The 21,590-nt window shown below is 36.6% G+C and overlaps 1 protein-coding gene across 2 annotated transcripts in view; it reads right to left on the bottom strand.

Moving 5' to 3' along the window:
* The window catches only part of AGO3 (argonaute RISC catalytic component 3), a 124,305-nt gene that overhangs the window by 16,516 nt on the left and 86,199 nt on the right, over positions 1-21,590 (bottom strand). For both annotated transcript variants that reach the window (XM_030325783.1, XM_030325784.1), the window contains 5 exons: positions 19,405-19,527; positions 18,949-19,082; positions 16,230-16,414; positions 5,064-5,223; positions 3,520-3,610 (listed from right to left, as the gene is read on the bottom strand). In XM_030325783.1, the coding sequence (XP_030181643.1) occupies positions 3,520-3,610; positions 5,064-5,223; positions 16,230-16,414; positions 18,949-19,082; positions 19,405-19,527 (693 nt within the window). The remainder of the gene's footprint in view (positions 1-3,519; positions 3,611-5,063; positions 5,224-16,229; positions 16,415-18,948; positions 19,083-19,404; positions 19,528-21,590) is intronic.

Raw genomic sequence — 21,590 nt, 5'->3', positions numbered from 1 at the left:
CGACACTGAGATCAAGATTAGCATGCTCAGGGGCCCTGGGTGGCTCAGTCAGTTAAGTGTCCAACTTTGGCTCAGGTCATGATCTTGCAGTTCATGAGTTTGAGCCCCACATCCGGCTCCTCACTGACAGTGTGGAGCCTGCTTGGGATTCTCTCCCTCTACCCTCCTCCCTTTCACTCCCCCATTTGCCCATGCACATGCACTCTCTCTCTCAAAATAAATAAATAAATTTAAAAAAGAAAAAAGAGGCACATGCTCTACTGACTGAGCCAACCATGCACCCCTGCACTTTACATTTAACAAGATTCTAATTTATAGATGTTGTTGGTATATATAAAGATTAGTAAGGGAAGAGAGACAAAAAGACATTCTTAAAGAGAAGAAGAGAAAGGAGGTAAGTAATAAAGAAGACCCATTCAAACGCTTCATTTTTCTTTATATCTTTTACTCACAGACCTATGAAGCATAATCTCTGGAACTCAAATATTTAAAAAAAAATGTTTATTTTGAGAGAAAGCATGCATGAGCGGGGGAGGGGTGGGGGGGGGAAGAGGGAGAGAGAGAGAGACAGAGAAAGAAAGAGAGAGAATTATAAGCAGGCTTCGTGCTGCTAGCGCAGGGCTCAAACCCGTGAATCATGAGATCATGACCTAAGCCAAAATCAAGAGTCAGACGCTTAACTGACTGAGCCACCCAGGTGCCCCTGGAACCCAAATATTTTTTAAATGTCTACACATCATTCTAATCAGAGCTGAGTCTGAGAACCAGCTGGTCACTCTGCCTCCAGCTTCTCTTTCTTCCAGTGTAGGATCTATATCAAAGCCATATTTCTAAAATGGAACTCTGTAACCCCATGTTCACTGTACATGTAGTCAAGATGTGGAAACAACGTAAGTGTCCATCAATGGATGAAAGCATTAAAAAATGTAGCATATATAAACAATGGAATATTATATTACTCAGCCATAAATAAATAAGGATGAAATCTTGCCATTTGTGCAAATATGGGTGGACTTTGAAGGCATTATACAAGTCAAAAAAGTCAGAGAGAGAAAGACAAATACCACATGATCTCACTTCTATGTGGAGTAAAGCAAAACATAACAAAATAAAACAAAAGCAACCAAGCTCATAGATGCAGTGACTGGATTGTTAGCTGCTGGAGGCAGGGGGTGGGTGATGGATGAAATGGGGAAGGGGGTTCAAAGATACAAATTTCTAGTTATAAAATAAATTCTGTCATTGAGAGGTACTGTATAGCATGCAGTATGATGACTATCATTAATAACACTGTATTGAATATTTGAAAGTTGTTAAGAGAGTAAATCTGAAAAGTTCTCATTACAAGGAAAAATTTTGTAACTATGTATGGTAACAGATGTTAATTAGACTTACTGTATACATCTTTTTACAATATATACATATATCAAATCATTACGTTGCAATTATGGGTCAATTATACTTCAATTAAAAATAATAAAAAATAGTACTTCAAAAGAGCACCTAACTTCCTGTCAGTAATTTAATGCCTTATTACTTGAAACCAAAATATGGAAAATTCTTATGTTTCTCTTCTGTGTTAGGTCAGACTAGAAAATAATCAAGAGTTTTTAAAGAAATGAACTAGAACTTGTCTACTATGTACACAGGATTTTATCTACTTTATCATCTATAGGTTAAAAAAAAAAAGAACTCTAGCCATTTCGTTCCTCTTAATGGTATCTCATTACTAACAAGTAAATCTATACCCCTTTGTGTATGGCACAAAAAGCCACACAAAAGCTTACTAGCCTCACATCTGCTATACTGCATTCCAATTTCCTACACTGCTCAACGTTCTCAACACACCAGGTTTTTGTGATCTAAATTTTAATTTATATTGCTATTAAAGTAGTATCTATTATACTATGTGGCATTTATTACTTACATTTGTTTTTCACACTGGTCTTTAAGTTCTTGGGAATAGAAGCCATATAGCAAAAAGAATTAATTAATAAATTCTATTTACAAGACCTCTGATAATAATAAAAGAAAATGGATATTTGGCAGAAATGGATTTAGTAGAAAAGGACAATGACTACCCAGAAGTCCAAAATTCAAGCTAGGTTTAAATTTTCTCGGAAAATGACTCCAAGATAGCAAATTCAAAGTAAGTCTTTTGAATTTTTTTTGAAAAAATAATTTCATCTTCTATAAGCATTTTTATGAATATCGGAAGTGGCTCAATACTACCTCTAGGACATGTAAAATGACAATTCATGCGTAACTATAAGAATAAAAAGCAGTAAAATTTACTAACAGATAAAAGCAAGTTTCCTTCACTAATAAAAATAGCTTTGGAATCTTAAGAATTTTAACATTACTATCATTTACATGGACAAATAAAATGTACCAGGTTGTTGTAACTTAAGATTTATGTAAAGTTTATTATAAAGGTAACAGAAAACATATGTAAAACGTTTTACAGTTTAATTTGTGAAATTTATCAAGTATGGATAAAATATGTTGACATTTTCAAAATGTTGGTATTTGTTAAAAATCAAGGAATTTCAAGGTGGGTAAAATATTATCTGGCTTTCTGAAGTTTATAAGAACTACACTTAAAAGAACTGACGAAACTTTACAAACATAGAGGTGGGCAGAGACATAAAAGGCAAATGTTGGGTGTCTGGGTGGCTCAGTCAGTTAAGCGACCGACTTCAGCTCAGGTCACGATCTTGCGGTCCGTGAGTTCGAGCCCCATGTTGGGTTCTGTGCTGACCACTCAGGCCCTGGAGCCTGCTTCAGATTCTGTGTCTCCCTCTCTTTATGTCCCTTCCCTTCTGGTGCGCTCTCAAAAATAAATAAACATTAAAAAAAAAAGGAAAATGTTAAAAGTAGGAACGGTAGTATTAAAACAAAGAATTCAGGTGCAAAGTATTAGACTGGACAAAGGTAGAAGAATTTTACATTGAAAAAATGCAAAGACACTACTGAAATACATAAACTCTTTAAATAAAAACTAACTGAAAATATATAATCAATAGAGAGGTCAAATAGGTAAATTAAAGTAGGAAACAAAAGACTTGAATAATACAACTAATAAGCTTGATTTAATAAATATATGTAACTTGTAGCCCCCAAACCAGAGAATAACCTTTTTTTTTTAAATTTTAAAATGTTTATTCATTTTTTGAGAGAGAGGCAGAGAGTAAGCAGGGGAAGGGCAGAGAGAGGGAGACACAGAATTTGAAGCAGGCTCCAGGCTCTGAGCTGTTGGCAGAGCCCAATGTGAGGCTCAAACTCACAAACTGCAAGATCATGACCTGAGCCGAAGTCGGAAGATTAACTGTGCTACCCAGGTGCCCCAAGGGAATGATCATCCTTTTAAAAATATCCAAAGACTATTTGAAAATTCGTTCTAGATATGTATATTTATAAAAATTGGTTTCAAAGAAAAAATGTCATTAAAATTCAAAAAGCTGAAACCAAAATGTTGATCCTCTAAACTTTAGACAAGATAAACCTAATGACACTCACAGCAGCAATAGAAGGCTTCTTCCCATCACCAGCTGGTGGATGAGTGACATCTGCTCCCAAAAAGATCACGGGTTGCTGGAACACAGAAGGTCTTAAACACATTTTTTAAAAGAGTTAGATAATTCATTTTTTCATAATGCATTTATCTGTTCATACTACTGCCACACAAATACAAGTTGCTGACACAGCACAGAGGAGATCTTACACAGACAGCTTCAAAGGCCTGAATTACTGTTTTATTCTCTTCATTCATGAATCCCTAACTCAATGAAGTAGAAGCTATCACAATAGGTCTATCCAATGTCCTATTCAGAGGAATTTTCTGCCTTAAGCATTGGTGCTGGTGGTTGCAAAGGGCAGGCATTCTTCATAAGAGGCATAAAATGATAAACTGCCTCATATTAATCCCAGTTTGTATCAATCTTTCTGTAATCTATTTACATTTAAACTATGTAATCTCTCAAGGAGAAAAAGAATCATTAACCTTTTCACTGAAAAGGATTACAGGAATCTACTACTCCCCTTCCTGTGGCCAAAAGTATAAATACTTAACAGTCATAAAGTAGTTGGTCAGTCATTTTATTTAAAAAACGATATCCTTTATGGGGTGCCTGGGTGGCTCAGTCAGTTAAGAATCTAATTCCTTATCTCGGCTCAGGTCATGATCTCATGGTTCATGAGACAGAGCCCCTCATAACGCTCTGTGCTGACAGTGCGGAGCCTGCTTGGAATTCTCCCTCTCTCTCCTGCTTGGGTTCTCTCTCAAAAAAGATAAACATTAAAGAAAACCAACAATTATATCCTTTAAGATTCAAATGATTGTCTCTTAGTTGGTGGACTTGATAGAATTCTATACCCATCTCATTTATGATTCTCATCTATTTAACAGACAGCATGGAAAAACAAAACAAAAAGGGCTTTTGTGCCAAACACACATGGGTCTATCCTTATTCTAATGCTTATCTGTGGTGCATTCTAGTCAAGATATTTTTTTAAAGCCTCAGTTGCTTCAACTATTAAAAGGAAACCTGTTGTTCAATTCTCAGTCTCTTGCCCAGCACCTGTTTCTAGGTCATTATGTCATTCTTCCTAAGAGCTCTTAGACATGATAACAATCTGACAGTAACATCTGTTGTCCCACTGAAGGTAGCAGAGGTTGACAAGGCTCACTTAAATGATTCACTTAACTGACATGCCCCACCCAAGACCCTCCATTCTTCCCTTCCCCAGATTAAAGAGGACTATCAAGTAACGAGAAAATTCTTCAAGTTGAGCTCTCCAGTGAGAAATACGTAAAGTTCTCAAATACTTTCTAGCTGGGAAAGAGATTATTTGTATATACTAAATAAAAATGGAGTTGAAAGGGGATTTTTCACAAGGGAATCTCTTAATCTTGCCTTAAATTTTTTTGCTAAAATGTCTACTTATCTCCCATGGCAGGAATTATCAAAAATGTCTCTTACACTGATTTTAGATATAGTGATATATGGAAAAATTAAGATGAAAAGTAATTAACATTTAATTAAGTGATTAGCTTATCTTACCTTTGATGAGGTACAAGAATATTATTGATCCCTCCGAGTTTAACATTTATCTTTAGGCACAAGTTTGAGAGAGTTTGAGGGGATGTTTTTATTACATTCTTGACTTGGACACACTGCGTAGCCATACCCAAAAGTGTATCTCCTACACGTTTCACTTCCGCTATGGAACAAATACAAATACCTCCAGTTAGAAAAAAGGTCAAGCTTCACTGAAAACTAAGCTACTATATTTCCCCCCTTGAAATACATCACTGGATTACAGGACTCTAAAAATTATAACAATACTAAAACAATGCTGTTATAATTTAAAGTATACTGCCTTGAAGATTAGCTTAAATATTTAGTGATAATTTTCCCATTTGTTTTCTTCTTTATGTAAGAAAGTATATTTTTGTCATCATAAAAATAATATAACCATAATAACTGAAAATCCAGAAAGAAAAATATCACACATAATCCCTTGTTAGCATTTTATTGTACTTTCTTCCAGTGATTTTCTCATTTATATTATTTTAATGCAGTTATACTCATAGTATAGTTATAGCATTCAATCTTATTTTGCAACTTTTAACTTAAAATTAGTCTTTACAGTGTATGGGGCACCTTGGCGGCTTAGTTCGTTAATTAAGTGTATGACTCTTGGTCTTGGCTCAGGTTATGATCTCACGGTTCGTGAGTTCAAGCCTTGAGTCAGGCTCTGTGCTGCCAGAGTCCACTTAGGATTCTCTCTGTCTCTCTTTTTGTACCTGCCCCCCCCCCCAAACTCTCCCATGTATGCTCCTTCTCTCAAAATAAATAAACATTTAAAAAATAAAATAAAAAGTCTTTACAATGTAAAGAATAAAAGGTCCCTGTAACTTTCCTTCTCTTTGCCATTATGACAACCATAAAGAGTTCAGTATACATACCTTCTTTTTTATAAAACACATAGAAAACGTTTCTTTTCAATGTTTATTTTGAGAGAGAGAAAGAGAGCAGGGCAGAGACAGAGAAGGAGAGAGAATCCAAAGAGGGCCCTGAGCTGTCAGCACAGATCCCGATGCAAGGCTTGAAATCACCAACCGTGAGATCATGACCAGAGCCGAAATCAAGGGCCAGATGCTTAAGCAACTGAGCCACTCAGGTGCCCCACACATGGACGGAAGGAAGGAAGGAAGGAAGGAAGGAAGGAAGGAAGGAAGGAATAAATAAATAAATTAATTAATTAATTTTAAAAGCAAACCTGCATTCTACTTTGCAAACTGGCATTTTCATTTAATAATGTAGTATATTCTGAATCTTAATATATAAATTGCTATTATTTGTAATAATAACAGTCTGTTTTTAAATGTCATAAAGAATCTAATCAGTCATACACAGATATGTTTATAGCTTGTTCCAGGTCCTCATTATTTCAAACAAAGCTACACAAATAATATCCCTGTACATTTATTTTTGTTTGGTTATGTAACTACAGCTTCAGGATACATTTCTACAAATAGAATTGAGGGGTCAGAGGTATATATATTTAACATTTTTGTAGATACTGATAAATTGCTCTCCAAAAAGGTTTATTCATTCACTCAACAAATATTTAATGTGCACCTAATACATGCTAGTACTGTGTGAGGCTCTAAATACACAATGTCTTTGAAGATGTACAAACGGCTAATAGTCACATTAAAAGATGCTCCACATCACTAATTATTAGGGAAATGCAAATCAAAACCACAACACGATACCACTTCATACCCATTAGGAGGTTATTACCAAAAAGGAAAAAAAAAAAAAAAAAAAAGAAAAGAAAATGACAAGTATTGCTGGGATATGGAAAAACTAGAACCCTGGTGCGCTACTGGTAGGAATGCAAAATGGTGCAGCTGCTATAAAAGAAGCAAATACAGTAGACTTGAACAGCATCATTAAATAACTGCAGTTAAAAGACATTTATAAAATACTTCACTTAATAACCGCAAGAATATACATTCTTCTCAAACTTATACACAACATTCAGTAAGACAGACCTCATTCTGGTCCAAAAACATAACTTAGCAAATTTAAAAGAACAGAAATCATACTAAATATGGTCTCAGACCACAGCAGAATTAAACTAGAAATCAGTAACAGAAAGATAGCTGGGAAATTCCAAAATATGTGTATATTACATTAAAAGTATACAGACTAGGAAGGAAGAAATAAAACTGTTTGTTCACAGGATACATGACTGTCTTGGTAGAAAATCCCAAAGAATGAAAGAAACACCTCCTGGAACTAATAAGTGACTATAGTAGGGTTGCATGATACAAAGTAAATATACAAAAGTCACCTGCTTTCCTAAATGCCAAAAATGAACAACTGAAATTGAAAATGAAAAACACAATTACCATTCACATTAGTATCAAAAGAAAAAAAAAGATACACTTGGGTATAAATCTAACAAAATGTGTACAGGATCTATACAAAATTGTAAAATTCTGATAAAAAGTCAAAGAGGCTCTAAACAGAGAGACAGTACGTCTTCAAGGATGGGAAAACTTAACATTTTTAAGATGTCGATTCTTTCCAGCCTGATTAATAGACTCAATGTAATCCTAATAAAAATCTCAGCAAATTATTTTGTGGATATTGCAAACAGATTCTAAAGGTTATACAGAGAGGCAAAAGATTTAGAATAGCTAACACAATAGTGAAGAAGAACAAAGTCAGAGAACTGACACTACCTGACATTAAGACTTACATTAGTATCAAGACTGTGATGTTAGCAAATAAATAGACATATAGACCAATGGAACAAAATAAAAAGCCCAGAAATAGACACACAAATATAGTTAATCAATCTTTGACAAAGTAGCAAAGGCAACTTAATGCAGAAAGATAGTCCTTCCAACAAATAGAACTGGAAGAACTGGATAGTGACATGCAAAAAAACTGAATCTAGTAACAGACAGTACATCTTTCACGGGAAGTAACTCAAAATGAGTTATAAACCTATATATATATATAAAAAAACTACAAAGCTACTAGAAAGTAACATAGAAGAAATCTCATGTAACCCTGGGCTTGGTAACAGGTTCTAATTTTTTTTTCTTTTTTCTTTTTTTTTTTTTTTACTTTTTATTTATTTTTGAGAGAGACAGAGACAGAATGCGAATGGGTTGGGGCAGAGAGTGAGACACAAACACACAGAATCTGAAGCAGGCTCCAGGCTCTGAGCTGTCAGCACAAAGCCCAACACGGAGCTTGTGTTCATGAGCTATGAGATCAAAGCTGAGCTGAAGTCAGACGCTCATCTGAGCCACCCAGGTGGCCTTGCAACAAGCTCTAATTATAACCCCGAAAACATGATCTGTGAAAGAAAAATTAATGAGTTGGACTTTATTAACATTAGAGACTTTTAGTCTTTATTAACATTAGAAACTCTTTTTTTAAATGTTTATTTTTGAGACAGAGAGAGCGTGAGTGCGAGCATGAGCAGGGAAAGGGCAGAAAGGGGGAGACAGAGGATCTGAAATGGGCTCCATGTTGACAGCCCGATGTGGGGCTTGAACTCATGAACTGTGAGATCATGACTGGAGCCGAAGTTAGACCCTTAATCAACAGAGCCACCCAGGCACCCCTAGAAACTGTTAACAGGATGAAAAGACAGGCCAGACTGGAAGAAAATAAATGCAAAATACATATATGATAAAGAACTTGAAACCAAAATATACAAGAACTCTTAGAACTGAAAAATAAGAAAACAACTTAAAAGTGGGTGAAAGGCTGGAATAGACATGTCACTAAAGAAGATATACAGATGCTCAACGTCACTCTTCATCAGGGAAATCAAAAACACAAATCAAAACCACACTGAGATACCACCTCATGCCAAGTCAGAGTGGCTAAAATGAACAAATCAGGAGACTATAGATGCTGGCAAGGATGTGGAGAAATGGGAACCCTCTTGCACTGATCGTGGGAATGCAAACTGATGCAGCCACTTTGGAAAACAGTGTGGAGGTTCCTCAAAAAATTAAAAATAGATCTACCCTATGATCCAGCAATAGCACTGCTAGGAATTTACCCAAGGGATACAGGAGTGCTGATGCATAGGGGCACTTGTACCCCAATGTTTATAGCAGCACTTTCAACAATAGCCAAATTACGGAAAGAGCCTAAATGTCCATCAACTGATGAATGGATAAAGAAATTGTGGTTTATATACACAATGGAATACTATGTGGCAATGTGAAAGAATGAAATATGGCTTTTTGTAGGAAGGTGGATGGAACTGGAGAGTGTTATGCTAAGTGAAATGAGTCATACAGAGACAGATAGCATATGTTTTCACTCTTACATGGATCCTGAGAAACTTAACATAGAAGACCATGGGGGAGGGGAAGGAAAAAAAAAGTTAGAGAGGGAGGGATCCAAACCATAAGAGACTCTTAAAAACTGAGAATAAACTGAGGGTTGATGGGGGGTGGGAGGGAGGGGGAAGTGGGTGATGGGCATTGAGGAGGGCACCTGTTGGGATGAGCACTGGGTGTTGTATGGAAACAAATTTGACAATAAATTCATATTAAAAAAAAGAAGAAGATATGTAGATGGCAAGTAAGCACATGAAAAGATTCTCAACATTATGTGTCACTAAGGTATTGAAAATTAAAACAACAGTCAGATACACTACAAATTTATTAGAATGGCTAAAATATTTAAAAATTGACAATACTAAATACTGAAGAGGATGTAGTACACAACAGGAACTTTTATTCGTTGCTGTGGGAATACAAAATGGTACACCCATTTTTAAAAAGTTTATTCAGGGGTGCCTGGGTGGCTCAGTCGGTTAAGCGTCCGACTTGAGCTCAGGTCATGATCTCACTGTCCGTGAGTTCGAGCCCCGCGTCGGGCTCTGTGCTGACAGCTCGGAGCCTGAAGCCTGCTTCCGATTCTGTGTCTCCCTCTCTCTCTGACCCTCCCCCATTCATGCTCTGTCTCTCTCTGTCTCAAAAATAAATAAACATTAAAAAAAAAATTAAAAAAAAAAAAGAAAAAAAAGTTTATTCATTTACTCGTTTAAGCAGTCTCTACAGTCAATATTGGTCTCAAACTCATGACCCAAAGATCAAAAGTCTCATGCTCTTCTGACTGAGCCAGCCAGTGCCCGAGTATAGACATTTTGGCAGTCTCACCAAAAGGTAAAGCAATTGTGTTCCTATTTACCCAAGTCAGTTGGAAACTTATTTATGTCTATCCAAAAACCTGCACGTGAATGTTTACAGCAGCAATCATAATTGCCAAAAAACTAGAAGCAATGAAAACATCCTTCTTGATTACGAGGTAAAAACAGGTTAAATGGATAACAAACTAATACATCTATACAATGGAATATTTTTCAGCAGTAAAAAGAAATGACTTATCAAGCTACAAAAAGACATGAAGGAACCTTAAATGCGTACTGCTAAGTGAAAGAAGCCAATTAGAAAGGGCACATACTGTATGAGTCCAACTATACAACATCTTAGAAAAGGCAAAACTATAGAAACAAAAGGGCCAGTGGGTGTCAAGGTTTTGAGGAGAGACAGGGAGGGATGAACAGGTGGAGTACAGGGGATTTTTAGAGCCATGAAACTATTTTTTATGATACTGTATATATATGATGTTTTACATTTATCAAAACCCACAGGCCTGTCCAACACAAAAAGTGAACTTTAATGTAAGCTTTTACATTAATTAAGATTTATAAATTTTATTTATTTATAAATCAATTAATAATGATTTATCAGTATTGGTTCATTAAATGTACCACACCAATACAAGATGTTAATAACAGGGAAAACTTTGCAGAGGAAGGGGTAAATATATAGGAACTCTCTACACTATCTGCTTAATTTTTCTGTATATCTAAAATAAAAAAAAATCTATTAATTAAAAAATTGCACTAGAAGAAATGTAGAGAATGGACTGAAAAGGAACTACAGGGAATGCAGGCAAGAATGTCAGCTAGGAGGCTATGGTAATACCAACTTTCTCTCCCATGAACAGTGTATGAGAGTCAATATTTATTTTTATTTTTGCCAGAAATGGGTATTATGATTATTAGTAAAAAATTACTTATTCAAGTTCATATTTTCTTAATGACTAATGAGGCTGAGCATCTTTTCATCAGATAACTGACCATTTGTTTCATTTGTTTTTCTGTTTTATGTCCTTTGTCTATTTTTCAGTTGAGTTGTTTGTCCTTTCCTTATTGATTTACAAATTCTTTGAGTTCAAGCTTCTGTATTTTATCAGTTTTTAAAATATCTTTTTTTGGGGGGGTTGCCTGGGTGGCTCAGTTGGTTAAGCATCTGACTTCAGCTCAGGTCATGATCTCACAGCTCATAAGTTCGAGCCCTGCACTGGGCTCTGTGCTTTTTTTTTTTTTTTTTTTTAATGTTTATTTATTTCTGAAGGAGAGGCAGAGCATGAGTGGGGGAGGGACAGAGAGACAGAGAGGGAGACACAGAATCCAAAGCAGGATCAAGGCTCTGAGCTGTTAGCACACAGCTCAACCTGGGGTTTGAACTCACAAGCTGAGAGATCATGACCTGAGCGGAAGTTGGTCGGTTCAACTGAGCTACCCAGGCACCACTAAAAATATCTTTTGAATTTTATAACATTGTTTGTAACCACTGCATACTATTTTATTAACATATTATAGCTTACTCATTGTTTAAAGCCAGTTCTCAATAGTCTTATTTATTTTTAAAGGTTTATTTTTGAGAGATAGATAAGGCATGTGTGGGGGAGGGCCAGAGAGAGTGGGAGACACAGAATCCAAAGTAGGCTCCATGTTCTGAGCTGTCAGCATAGAGCCCGATGTGGGAATGGAACCCACAAACCATGAGATAATGACCTAAGCCGAGGTCAGATCCTTAACCAACTGTGCCAACCAAGCACCCTCTCAATAGTTTTTTAATATCACAGATACCATTATGAAAATTCTGTGCATAGAATTTTCTCCATTATGAATTCTTTCCTTTGAACACCTTTTTGTAATTGAAATTACTGAATCACACAAACACATTTTTATACTTTTGATAGGATATTATCAATTTAACTGCCATCAGCAATATATTAAAATTCTAGATTCACTTCATACTCACAAGCACTAAGTATTATAATACTTAAATACATTTGCTAATTTAGTAACATAAAATTTTTCTTTCATTTTTTTTTAAACAGAAAGAGTGAATGTACTTGAGTGGGGGAAAGCAAGAGAAAATCTCAGGCAGGCTCCATACCCAGAGCAGAGTCCAACATGGGGCTCGATCCCACCACCTCAGGATCATGACCTGAGCGAAAACCAAGAGTCTAATGTTCAACCAACTGAGTCACCCAGCTGCTCCTAAAATTTTTCCTTTTATTTACTTGTAGTTTTCTTTAACTTTTAGTGAAAACCAATACTTTCTCATATAACTGGTTTTGTTTTTTCTTGAGAAATTTTGGTTTATATTCTTGCTCACTAATCTATAAGAATATAAGGATTTTTTCTTTGATCACAATAACAGATCTATATGGATATTTTAATAATAAACTAGCCCTCTGTTGTCTCCATTTGCTGCAAACACTTTTTAGATTCTATTGGTTTCCATTTATTTATTATCATTATATATTTGTGAGATATAGAAAATTGAATTTTTATGTAGTAAATCTAACAATTTCTCCTTTGTGAACAGTTCTATCCTTCTTTTTTTTTTTTTTTAAGAGTTAGAGAGAGAATGTGAGTTGGGGAGGAGGGCAGAGGGAGAGAGAGAATTTTAAGCAGGCTCTGGGGCACCTCTGGTGGCTCAGTCCATTAAACATCCAGCTCTTGATTTCAGCTCAGGTCATGATCTCAAGGTTGGTGAGACTGAGCCTCATGTCAGGCTCTGCACTGATAGCATAGAGCCTGCTTGGGATTCTTTCTCTGTGTCTCTTTTTCCCCCTCTGCTTCTCCCTACCTTTGTGCACGTGACTGCGTGCTCGCTCTCTCTCAAAATAAATAAATAAACATAAAAAAAAAAAAGAAAAAGAAAAAGGAATCTTAAGCAGGCTCCATGCTCAGGGTGGAGCTTGACATGGGGCTCAATCCCATGACCCTGGGAGCCTGACCTAAGCCAAAATCAAGAGTCAGATACTCAACCAAATGAGCCACTAAGGCACTTTTATCATTAAAAATTTTTTTTTTTAATTTAGATTTAAGTTTGTTAACATACAGTGCAATATTGGTTTCTGGAGTAGAATTTAGTGATTCATCACTTACATATAACACCCAGTGCTTATCACAAGTGCCCTCCTCAGTACCCATCACTCCACCCTAGCCCATCTTCCACCCACCTCCGTCAACCCCCAGTTTATTCCCTATCATTAAGAGTCTGTTGTGTGGGGCGCCTGGGTGGCGCAGTCGGTTAAGCGTCCGACTTCAGCCAGGTCACGATCTCGCGGTCCGTGAGTTCGAGCCCCGCGTCGGGCTCTGGGCTGATGGCTCAGAGCCTGGAGCCTGTTTCTGATTCTGTGTCTCCCTCTCTCTCTGCCCCTCCCCCGTTCATGCTCTGTCTCTCTCTGTCCCAAAAATAAAATAAACGTTGAAAAAAAAAAATTAAAAAAAAAAAAAAAAAGAGTCTGTTGTGGTTGGGGTGCATGGTGGCTCAGTCAGTTAAAGCATCCAACTCTTGATTTCGGCATAGGTTGTAATCTCATGGTTTGTGGGGTTGAGCCCCCTGTTGGGCTCCACGCAGACAGCATGGGGCCTGTTTTGGATTCTCACCTCCCTCCCCTCCCTCCAACATCTCTCTCAAAATAAATAAACATTAAAAAATAAAGTCTGTTGTGGTTTGTTTCCCTCTCCTCTCCCTTCCCACATGTTTATGTGTTTTGTTTCTTAAATTCCACATATCAGTAAAATTGTATCATATTTGTTTTCCTTGGACTGACTTATTTTGCATAGTATAATACATTCTAGCTCCAACCATGTCATTACAAATGGGAAGATTTCATTCTTTTTGATGGCTGAGTAATTCCATCGTATATAAATACTGTATATTCCTTACCCAGTCATTAGTCAATGGATATTTGGGCTCTTTCCATAGTTTGGCTGCTGTTGATAATGCTGCTATATAAACAATGAGGTGCAGCATGTACACCTTCAAATCTGTATTTTTGTATCTTTTGGGTAAATACCTAATAATGCAATTGCTGGATCATAGAGTAGTTCTATTTTTAGTTTCCTGAGGAACCTCCATACTATCCTCCAGAGTGGCTGCACCAGTTTGCATTTCCACCAACAGTGCAAGTGAGTTCTCCTTTCTCTGCATCCTTACCAACACCTATTGTTTCTTGTGTTGTTAATTTTAGCTATTCTGACAGGTGTGAGGTGGTATCTCATCATGGTTTTGATTTGTATTTCCCTGATCACGAATGATGTTGAGGATCTTTTCATGTGTCTGTTTGCCATCTGGATGTCTTTGGAAAAATGTCTACTCATGTCTTCTGCCCTTTATTTTTGAGAGAGGGAGAGGCAGAGGGAAAGGGGGACAGGGGAAGAGGGAGAGAGGGAGAGGCAGAGGGACAGGCAGAGGGGGAGAGGGGGAAAGGGGGAAAAGGGGGAGAGGGAGAGGGACAGTGCACGAGTAGGGCAGGGGCAGAGACAGAGGGAGAAAGAAAATCCCAAGCAGGCTCCAGCTTCAGCGCAGAGCCTGATGCAGAGCTTGAATGCACGAACCGCAAGATCATGACCCAAGTTGAAATCAAGTCACACACTTAACTGACTGAGCCACCCAGGCGCCTTCTGCCCATTTCTTAACTGGGTTATTTATTTTTTGGGTGTTGAGTTTGGTAAGTTCTTTATAGATTTTGGATACTATCAGATATGTTGTTTGCAAATATCTTCTGCCATTCTGTAGGCTGCCTTTTAGTTTAGTAGATTGTTTCCACCTGTTCTATCATTTCTAAACCTAAATGACTATACTCCATTCAGTAGTTTGAAAACTATACTTTCTTTGTATTTTTCAAGATTCAATGATTTATGTTTAACTTATAATTATGACTAAACTTTTTGTTTACAATAATAGTTATCATTTACTGGGCATTCACTATATAATAGGTACTATTCTAGGCCCTGTTTATATATGTAAATTTATTTAATCTTTACAACTACTCTCTATAGGTTAGTTATTTTTAGTATCCCAATTTCAAAGATGAGGACACTAAAGCCTAGTGTGGGTGGTTAAGTAATTCAGCTATATCACACAGGTAGTATAGTTGGCAGAACCTGTTTTTGTTTGTTTTTATTTTTGAGAGAGAGAGTCTGAGCAGTGAAGGGGCAGAGAAGGGGCCAGAGGATTTGAAGCAGGCTCCGTGCTGTCAGCAGAGAGCCTGATGCAAGGCTCAAACCCATGAACAGTAAGATCATAACCTGAGCTGAAGTTAGATGCTCAACCGAGTCAGCCAGGAGCCCCCAGAACCTGGGTTTTAAGTAGCACAGTCTGACTCCAGAGCCTGTGCTCTTAACCAATATATCATATACTGATACTCAAGTTATCTCAATGCCATTTTAAAGAAATAATTCTTTTTTTTAACCATTTTTTTGTGATGCCTCCTTTACTAAAATTCTTTTCACAGGGTCTCTTCTTGGGACTATTAAAAAAAATTTTTTTTTGGGGCGCCTGGGTGGCGCAGTCGGTTAAGCGTCCGACTTCAGCCAGGTCACGATCTCGCGGTCCGTGAGTTCGAGCCCCGCGTCAGGCTCTGGGCTGATGGCTCAGAGCCTGGAGCCTGTTTCCGATTCTGTGTCTCCCTCTCTCTCTGCCCCTCCCCCGTTCATGCTCTGTCTCTCTCTGTCCCAAAAATAAATAAACTTTGGAAAAAAAAAAAAATTAAAAAAAAATTTTTTTTTAATGTTTATTTTTAAGAGAGAGGGAGAGAGAGAGAGTGCGAACAGGGGTGGGGCAGGGAGAGAGGGAGACACAGAATCCAAAGCAGGTTCCCTCTAAGCTGTCAGCACAGAGCCTGACACAGGGCTCAAACACACGAACCGTGAGATCATGACCTGAGCCGAAGTCGGATGCTTAACCAACTGAGCCACCCAGGTGCCCTTCTTCTTGGGCTAGTTTGCTCTACTGATTTGTCTTTTCCAAAAATATCAAGTACTTGAAGAAAAAAACAATCTTAAGACATCCTTACCATACACTGGTGTCTTCCCTGGCAGGATGACGATAATGAGCTGCAGCCCTGAGTAGGTGTTCTTGAGATGCCGGAACATGGGCTCCACGCTGTCCGCCCCCTGCGCGTATTTGCAGAAGCAAGGCTGGCCCTGGATGGGCATCCCTGCATCTTTAGAAATCTTACGCAGCTGGTCCGTGAAACCCCTAGAAAGAGAAATCACTAAAACTAAATCCTTTGTCTAATTATTCACATCTACAAAGTGGAATGGAAAGTTTGAGAAGTGAATGGAAAATGAAGCAAAGATCTGTGTGCTCCATATATGAAGAGGTCACCAAGATTACTGAAATAAAGGCAATGGGGGGTCAGTAATCTATTTTCCAAACTAAGAACATTACTATAGAATTATGTGGTATTCTGTAGTTTATAAAGGGCATTAGTAATACAGTGTGCTGGTTAAGAGTTCATTTCTAGACTTAGCATGACAGGTTTCAATCCTAATTCTGTCAATTACTAGCTCTGAAATCTTAAGCAAATTTTTTTAGTTTCTCTCATCTGTAAGATGATTACTTCCATTACAGAATTGGTGTGAATAAAGTGAGATAATAAATGAGCTTAGCACACTGCCCAAGACATGGTAAGAACTTGATAAATTTAAACTATTGTACGTTTTCTTTTTTTTTAAATAGTGTTTATTTTTTTTAACATTTTTATTTATTTTTGAGAGAGACAGAGAGAGAGACACACACACAAAGTGTAAATAGGGGAGGGGCAAAGAGGGAGACACATAATCTAAAGCAGGCTCCAGGCTCTGAGAGGTCAGTACAGAGCCCGATGTGGGGCTCGAACCCACACACCGTGAAATCATGACCTGAGCTGAAGTCAGACGCTTAACTAACCAAGCCACCACGGTGCCCAATTTCTTTTTTTTAAGTGTTATTTATTTATATTTGAGAGAGACAGAGAGAGAGGGAGAGAGAGAGCACATACATGAGCAGGGGAGGGGCAGAGGGAGACAGAGAATCCCAAGCAGGCCCTGCACTGTCTGAGCAGAGTCTAAATGCAGGGCTCAAATTCACAAACCATGAGACCATGACCTGAGCTAAAACCAAGAGGATGCTTAACAAAACTGAGCCACTCAGGTGCCCCATTGCACAATGTCTAATTTGATCATGACAACATTCATAAGAAAGTGGTAGGTGAGGTATTATTTCTATTTTACAGATGAGGCAACAGTTTCAGGGACAAGTATTTGACCAATGTCTAATGGCTATATGAATGTAGAGTCAGAAGTATGACCTACTCCAAAATTTCCTTCCACAATATTATGTATCTGATACTAGAACAGCAGGGAAGGCTGTGTCTTCAGAAAAGATATATTAAAAAAAAAAAAAAAAAAAAAAAAGAAACCAACATTTAAGAACAAATGAGGCAGGAAGCATTTCAATGCATTTTATCCACACTAAAAAAACCCCAGAAGACTAAATCCATATTAAAACAAAATTCTGCATTTAACTTAAGATAAACAAGTAATGATGTCATGCTTTAACAATCACTTTACTTGTTTTTAAAACAAATAAGGTCCTAAGCCAAGGATCTGAGTCATCTTTGCTCAAAAACATTCTAATTCCCTTAGAGACAAAGTTTGTAGGAATTCCCTTCTCCTTTTCCTTATTAGTGTTTAATTCAAGAAGTATGAAGTTGGATATTTTCAGTCAGCCTGAACAAGAACTACTAGCTGAAAGATTATGAGATTTCTATCAAGCCATGAATAACAAATGTAAAATGAAAAGAATAAGTCTAAGCCTGAAAAACAACTGGAGGCATTTTCTTTGGTCTTGAGGTCAAGATAATCATAGCATCGTAGTAAACTATCCTTCTGACATTTTACTTGAAAGCAAGGGGATAAAAACTCTGGAGAAAAATGTATATTAAGTGAACCTTAAGACATACGTTTAGAAATTTAGAGTTAATAAGAAGTGAACATAATTAAATAGAAAAAATATTTTTATTTCTCATATGAAGGCAAAGCAAATTCTGAACTGACCTGGTTGGTAAACTGTATCTTTCAAGAACTATTCATTATGAGTATACTTTATAAGATCTATTAGTGGAGATTGAACTTAGACAGTAATCATTTTCTTTCAAGGAAGGTGACAAAATGGAAGTCTGGAAGCCTGTCCACTGAAAATGGACCATTTTTTGTTTGTTTTCAATTTAAACAGAAGCTTACTGAGCACTTATATGCTGAGGAAATGAATTTGGGAAAAAGGGAAGAAAGTGGTGGAGATGGAGGTCAAATTTTCGAAAGTAAGGAAGTGAAAATGAAGAGTTAAATCATTTTTTCAAGGAGCTCAATTGAGAAATAAGGATTTTATTTCATCCTCACCCAAGAGATAGGTATTATTATCTCTAAAAAGGTGAAAACTGAAGCATAATGAAATTAAATAAATTATTCATGATAATATAGCCAGGAAGTGGCAAGGCTAGGAATTAAACATAACCTATTTGCCATCAAAAGCCAATGATGCTCCTTCCATACCACATAAGCTGGACTGTTAAGGTGCCTACAAGCATGAATCAATAACTTTACTAACAAATTCAGAAAGTACTGACAAGAAACATTTTCAAAGGCTCAGTGATTACTCCATATTGAGACAATACAGTTAAAACATTAGCTAAAGTAGTTTAAAATTGAAACACAAAAAAATTCTCAAACCAATGTAATGATATGCCTTACTTCAATATTTCTTCTCTGCACTGCCTCTGTGTGGCGAAACAAGCTATAGCCCACATTTTTATTTCAACTCCTGTATGGAACTGTTTCCCTCGCATGTCCCATACTCCATGGCTTGGTGTTGCTACTGTCCGATTCTACAGAAAAAGGAAAAAGAGAAATAAGGCAAAAAAGAAATACTTAACATACAATTTATTTTAATGAGCTGAAAAGAAAAACATTTCAAATTGCTGAATTGATGTATATCTGACATTCTACATGTAATAGGCTACTCTACATCAATAGTATTTCTATTTTTTATCCTACAAAACCAAAACATCTAAACTCTGGCAAAGATACCCAGAAGAAAAAAGTATTGTTGGAGTAAAACAACACTTTCTAATCTCAGACTTAGTTGGGATGCCCTTCTCTTTATAAACAGAAATTGTTTTTAATTTAAAAACCATCAACAGGTTTTACCCGTCCTCCATACTGCAGCATAGGTGCTGGGAGTACACGTCCGGTTACATGGGCCATTTCATCCCGAACTTTAAATTGAAACTCCTGAACAAATGGATCTGTTTCATAATTTGCACTTCTCACCTAACAACAGAAAAAGTTAGTAGTTATTTTCAAAATTTTCCCCAACCCCTGCTTTATTCATTAGAACCTTCCATTTTCTTCTCTTCACTGTATCAATAATGTTTTAGATCTAGTAATGGTGCCTTAATTACAGGATAGAGAATCTTAACCTGGGACTACAGATCATGCATGGACTGTAGAAGTCTGTGAACCTCGTGGTAATTTACAGAAATTTAAATGTAAAAGGTAGAATAATAAGAAATTTCAACTATTTATAATCCATGAAAATGGCAATTTTATGTGATTAAACCTAATACATTTTGGAGAGGGTGGTCTAGGGATCATTAGAGGAAGAAACTCGTGACCTAAAAAATAAAAACTTCTAATTAGAAGATTCAGGCATATATTATTAAATTTTACTTAGAGTTTGACAGCAGCTATTGATGATTTTGAGGCTTTTTTCCCCTGAATCATTTGATTTACAATTTATATAAAACTACTTGAATATATTCTGACAAAAACTGCCATATTATAAAATATACTTAATGGGATACACTTAAAACATATAAGGAAACCAGTATAAAATAAATAATTTTTACAAAATATATCTGTAGATACGAAGATTAAGATTTTATTAAAAATATTTTTTTTAAGTTCATTTTGTGTGTGTGTGTGAGAGAGAGAGAGAGAGAGAGAGATAATGAGGGGGAGGGACAGAAAGAGAGACAGACAGAGGATCTGAAGTGGGTTCTGCACTGACTACAGAGAGCCTGATGTGGGGCTCGAACCCTGAGATCATGACCTGCGCTGAAGTCAGATGCTTAACTGACTGACCACCCAGGTGCCAAGAATTTATTTTAATTCAGTATAGACTTGGACCTCATAATATAATTCATGTTTATAGCATACTATAGTAACTATGTTTTTTCAAAACATATTTACTTGGTCTCAGTGTAGAGGTCAAATAAGGTTACAAAATGAAGGCAGTATTCAAGTGTTTGAGCAACAATCCATTAAAAAAAAACTATATAATTTAAATATGTAAAAAAAAAAATCTTCCCACAATAAACAGAAGAGTTGTTTTCTAAATTAGGCACTAATGCTTCTCCAAGCTTAAATGCCATTCATTTCTGGTGTGTTTCAGTGTACCTTCATAGTAAAGTTGCAAAGAATAACAACTACTATAAATAAAAACTTGCTGTGTGATGTGCTTGGTGTTAAGTTGTATAATTAATTCCCACAATAAACGTATACCTATAAACGTAGGTCTTTTGTAACTTTTATAATCTTTACGAAGGATAAACCTAAAGCTTAGTTCAGTTAAGTGACTGGCCTAGAACCATATAGCTAAGCAAGTGACCTAGAATCTGAAACCATGTATGTTCTAATTCTAGAATTTCTATTCTCAATCACTGCACTAGTCTTCCAGATGGTATAATTGTAATTTTTTTAATGTTTATTTTTGAGAGAGAGAGAGAGAGAGACAGACAAACAGAACACAAGCAGGGGAGGGACAGAAAGAGAGGGAGACACAGAGTCCAAAGCAGGCTCCAGGCTCCGAGCTGTCAGCACAGAGACTGATGTGGGGCTCGAACTCATGAACCATGAGATCATGACCTGAGCTGAAGTCAGATGCTTAACTGACTGAGCCACCCAGGTGCCCCGTAGATGGTATAATTATAATAATACAATAATGGTAACAGTAAGTAAGCACAGAAGATGGACCCCAGAGCTGTTAGATTCCAAAGCTTGTACTTTAACTACTGTATGATATTCTCTCTTTGGATAGGAAAGCTGAAATAAATGAGTTATAAGTAGTTATTGAGATTTCACAGAGATAGTGAGAAGTTCTAGCCTCTTAAAGGCTTTAAAACCCTGTCATAGATCATAAAAAAATCCATGATGAGAACAAATCTGTATTTTCCTAATTAAGTATCGTGTGATAGCTTTTATTTGCTCTTTATAAAACTATACAGGAATTTCCCATAATTGGCTCACAAAATGAAAAGGCCAGTTGTTAACTTTTTTATAACAATCTTCATTATTACTCAAAGCAATATTCCTATTTCCAGACTATTTCCTCT

This window comes from Lynx canadensis, chromosome C1 (assembly GCF_007474595.2).
Source record: "Lynx canadensis isolate LIC74 chromosome C1, mLynCan4.pri.v2, whole genome shotgun sequence".
In the NCBI taxonomy this organism is placed as follows: domain Eukaryota; kingdom Metazoa; phylum Chordata; class Mammalia; order Carnivora; family Felidae; genus Lynx; species Lynx canadensis.
Note: the sequence above shows the minus strand (reverse complement) of the source record. Positions and strands in the feature narration are given on the sequence as shown.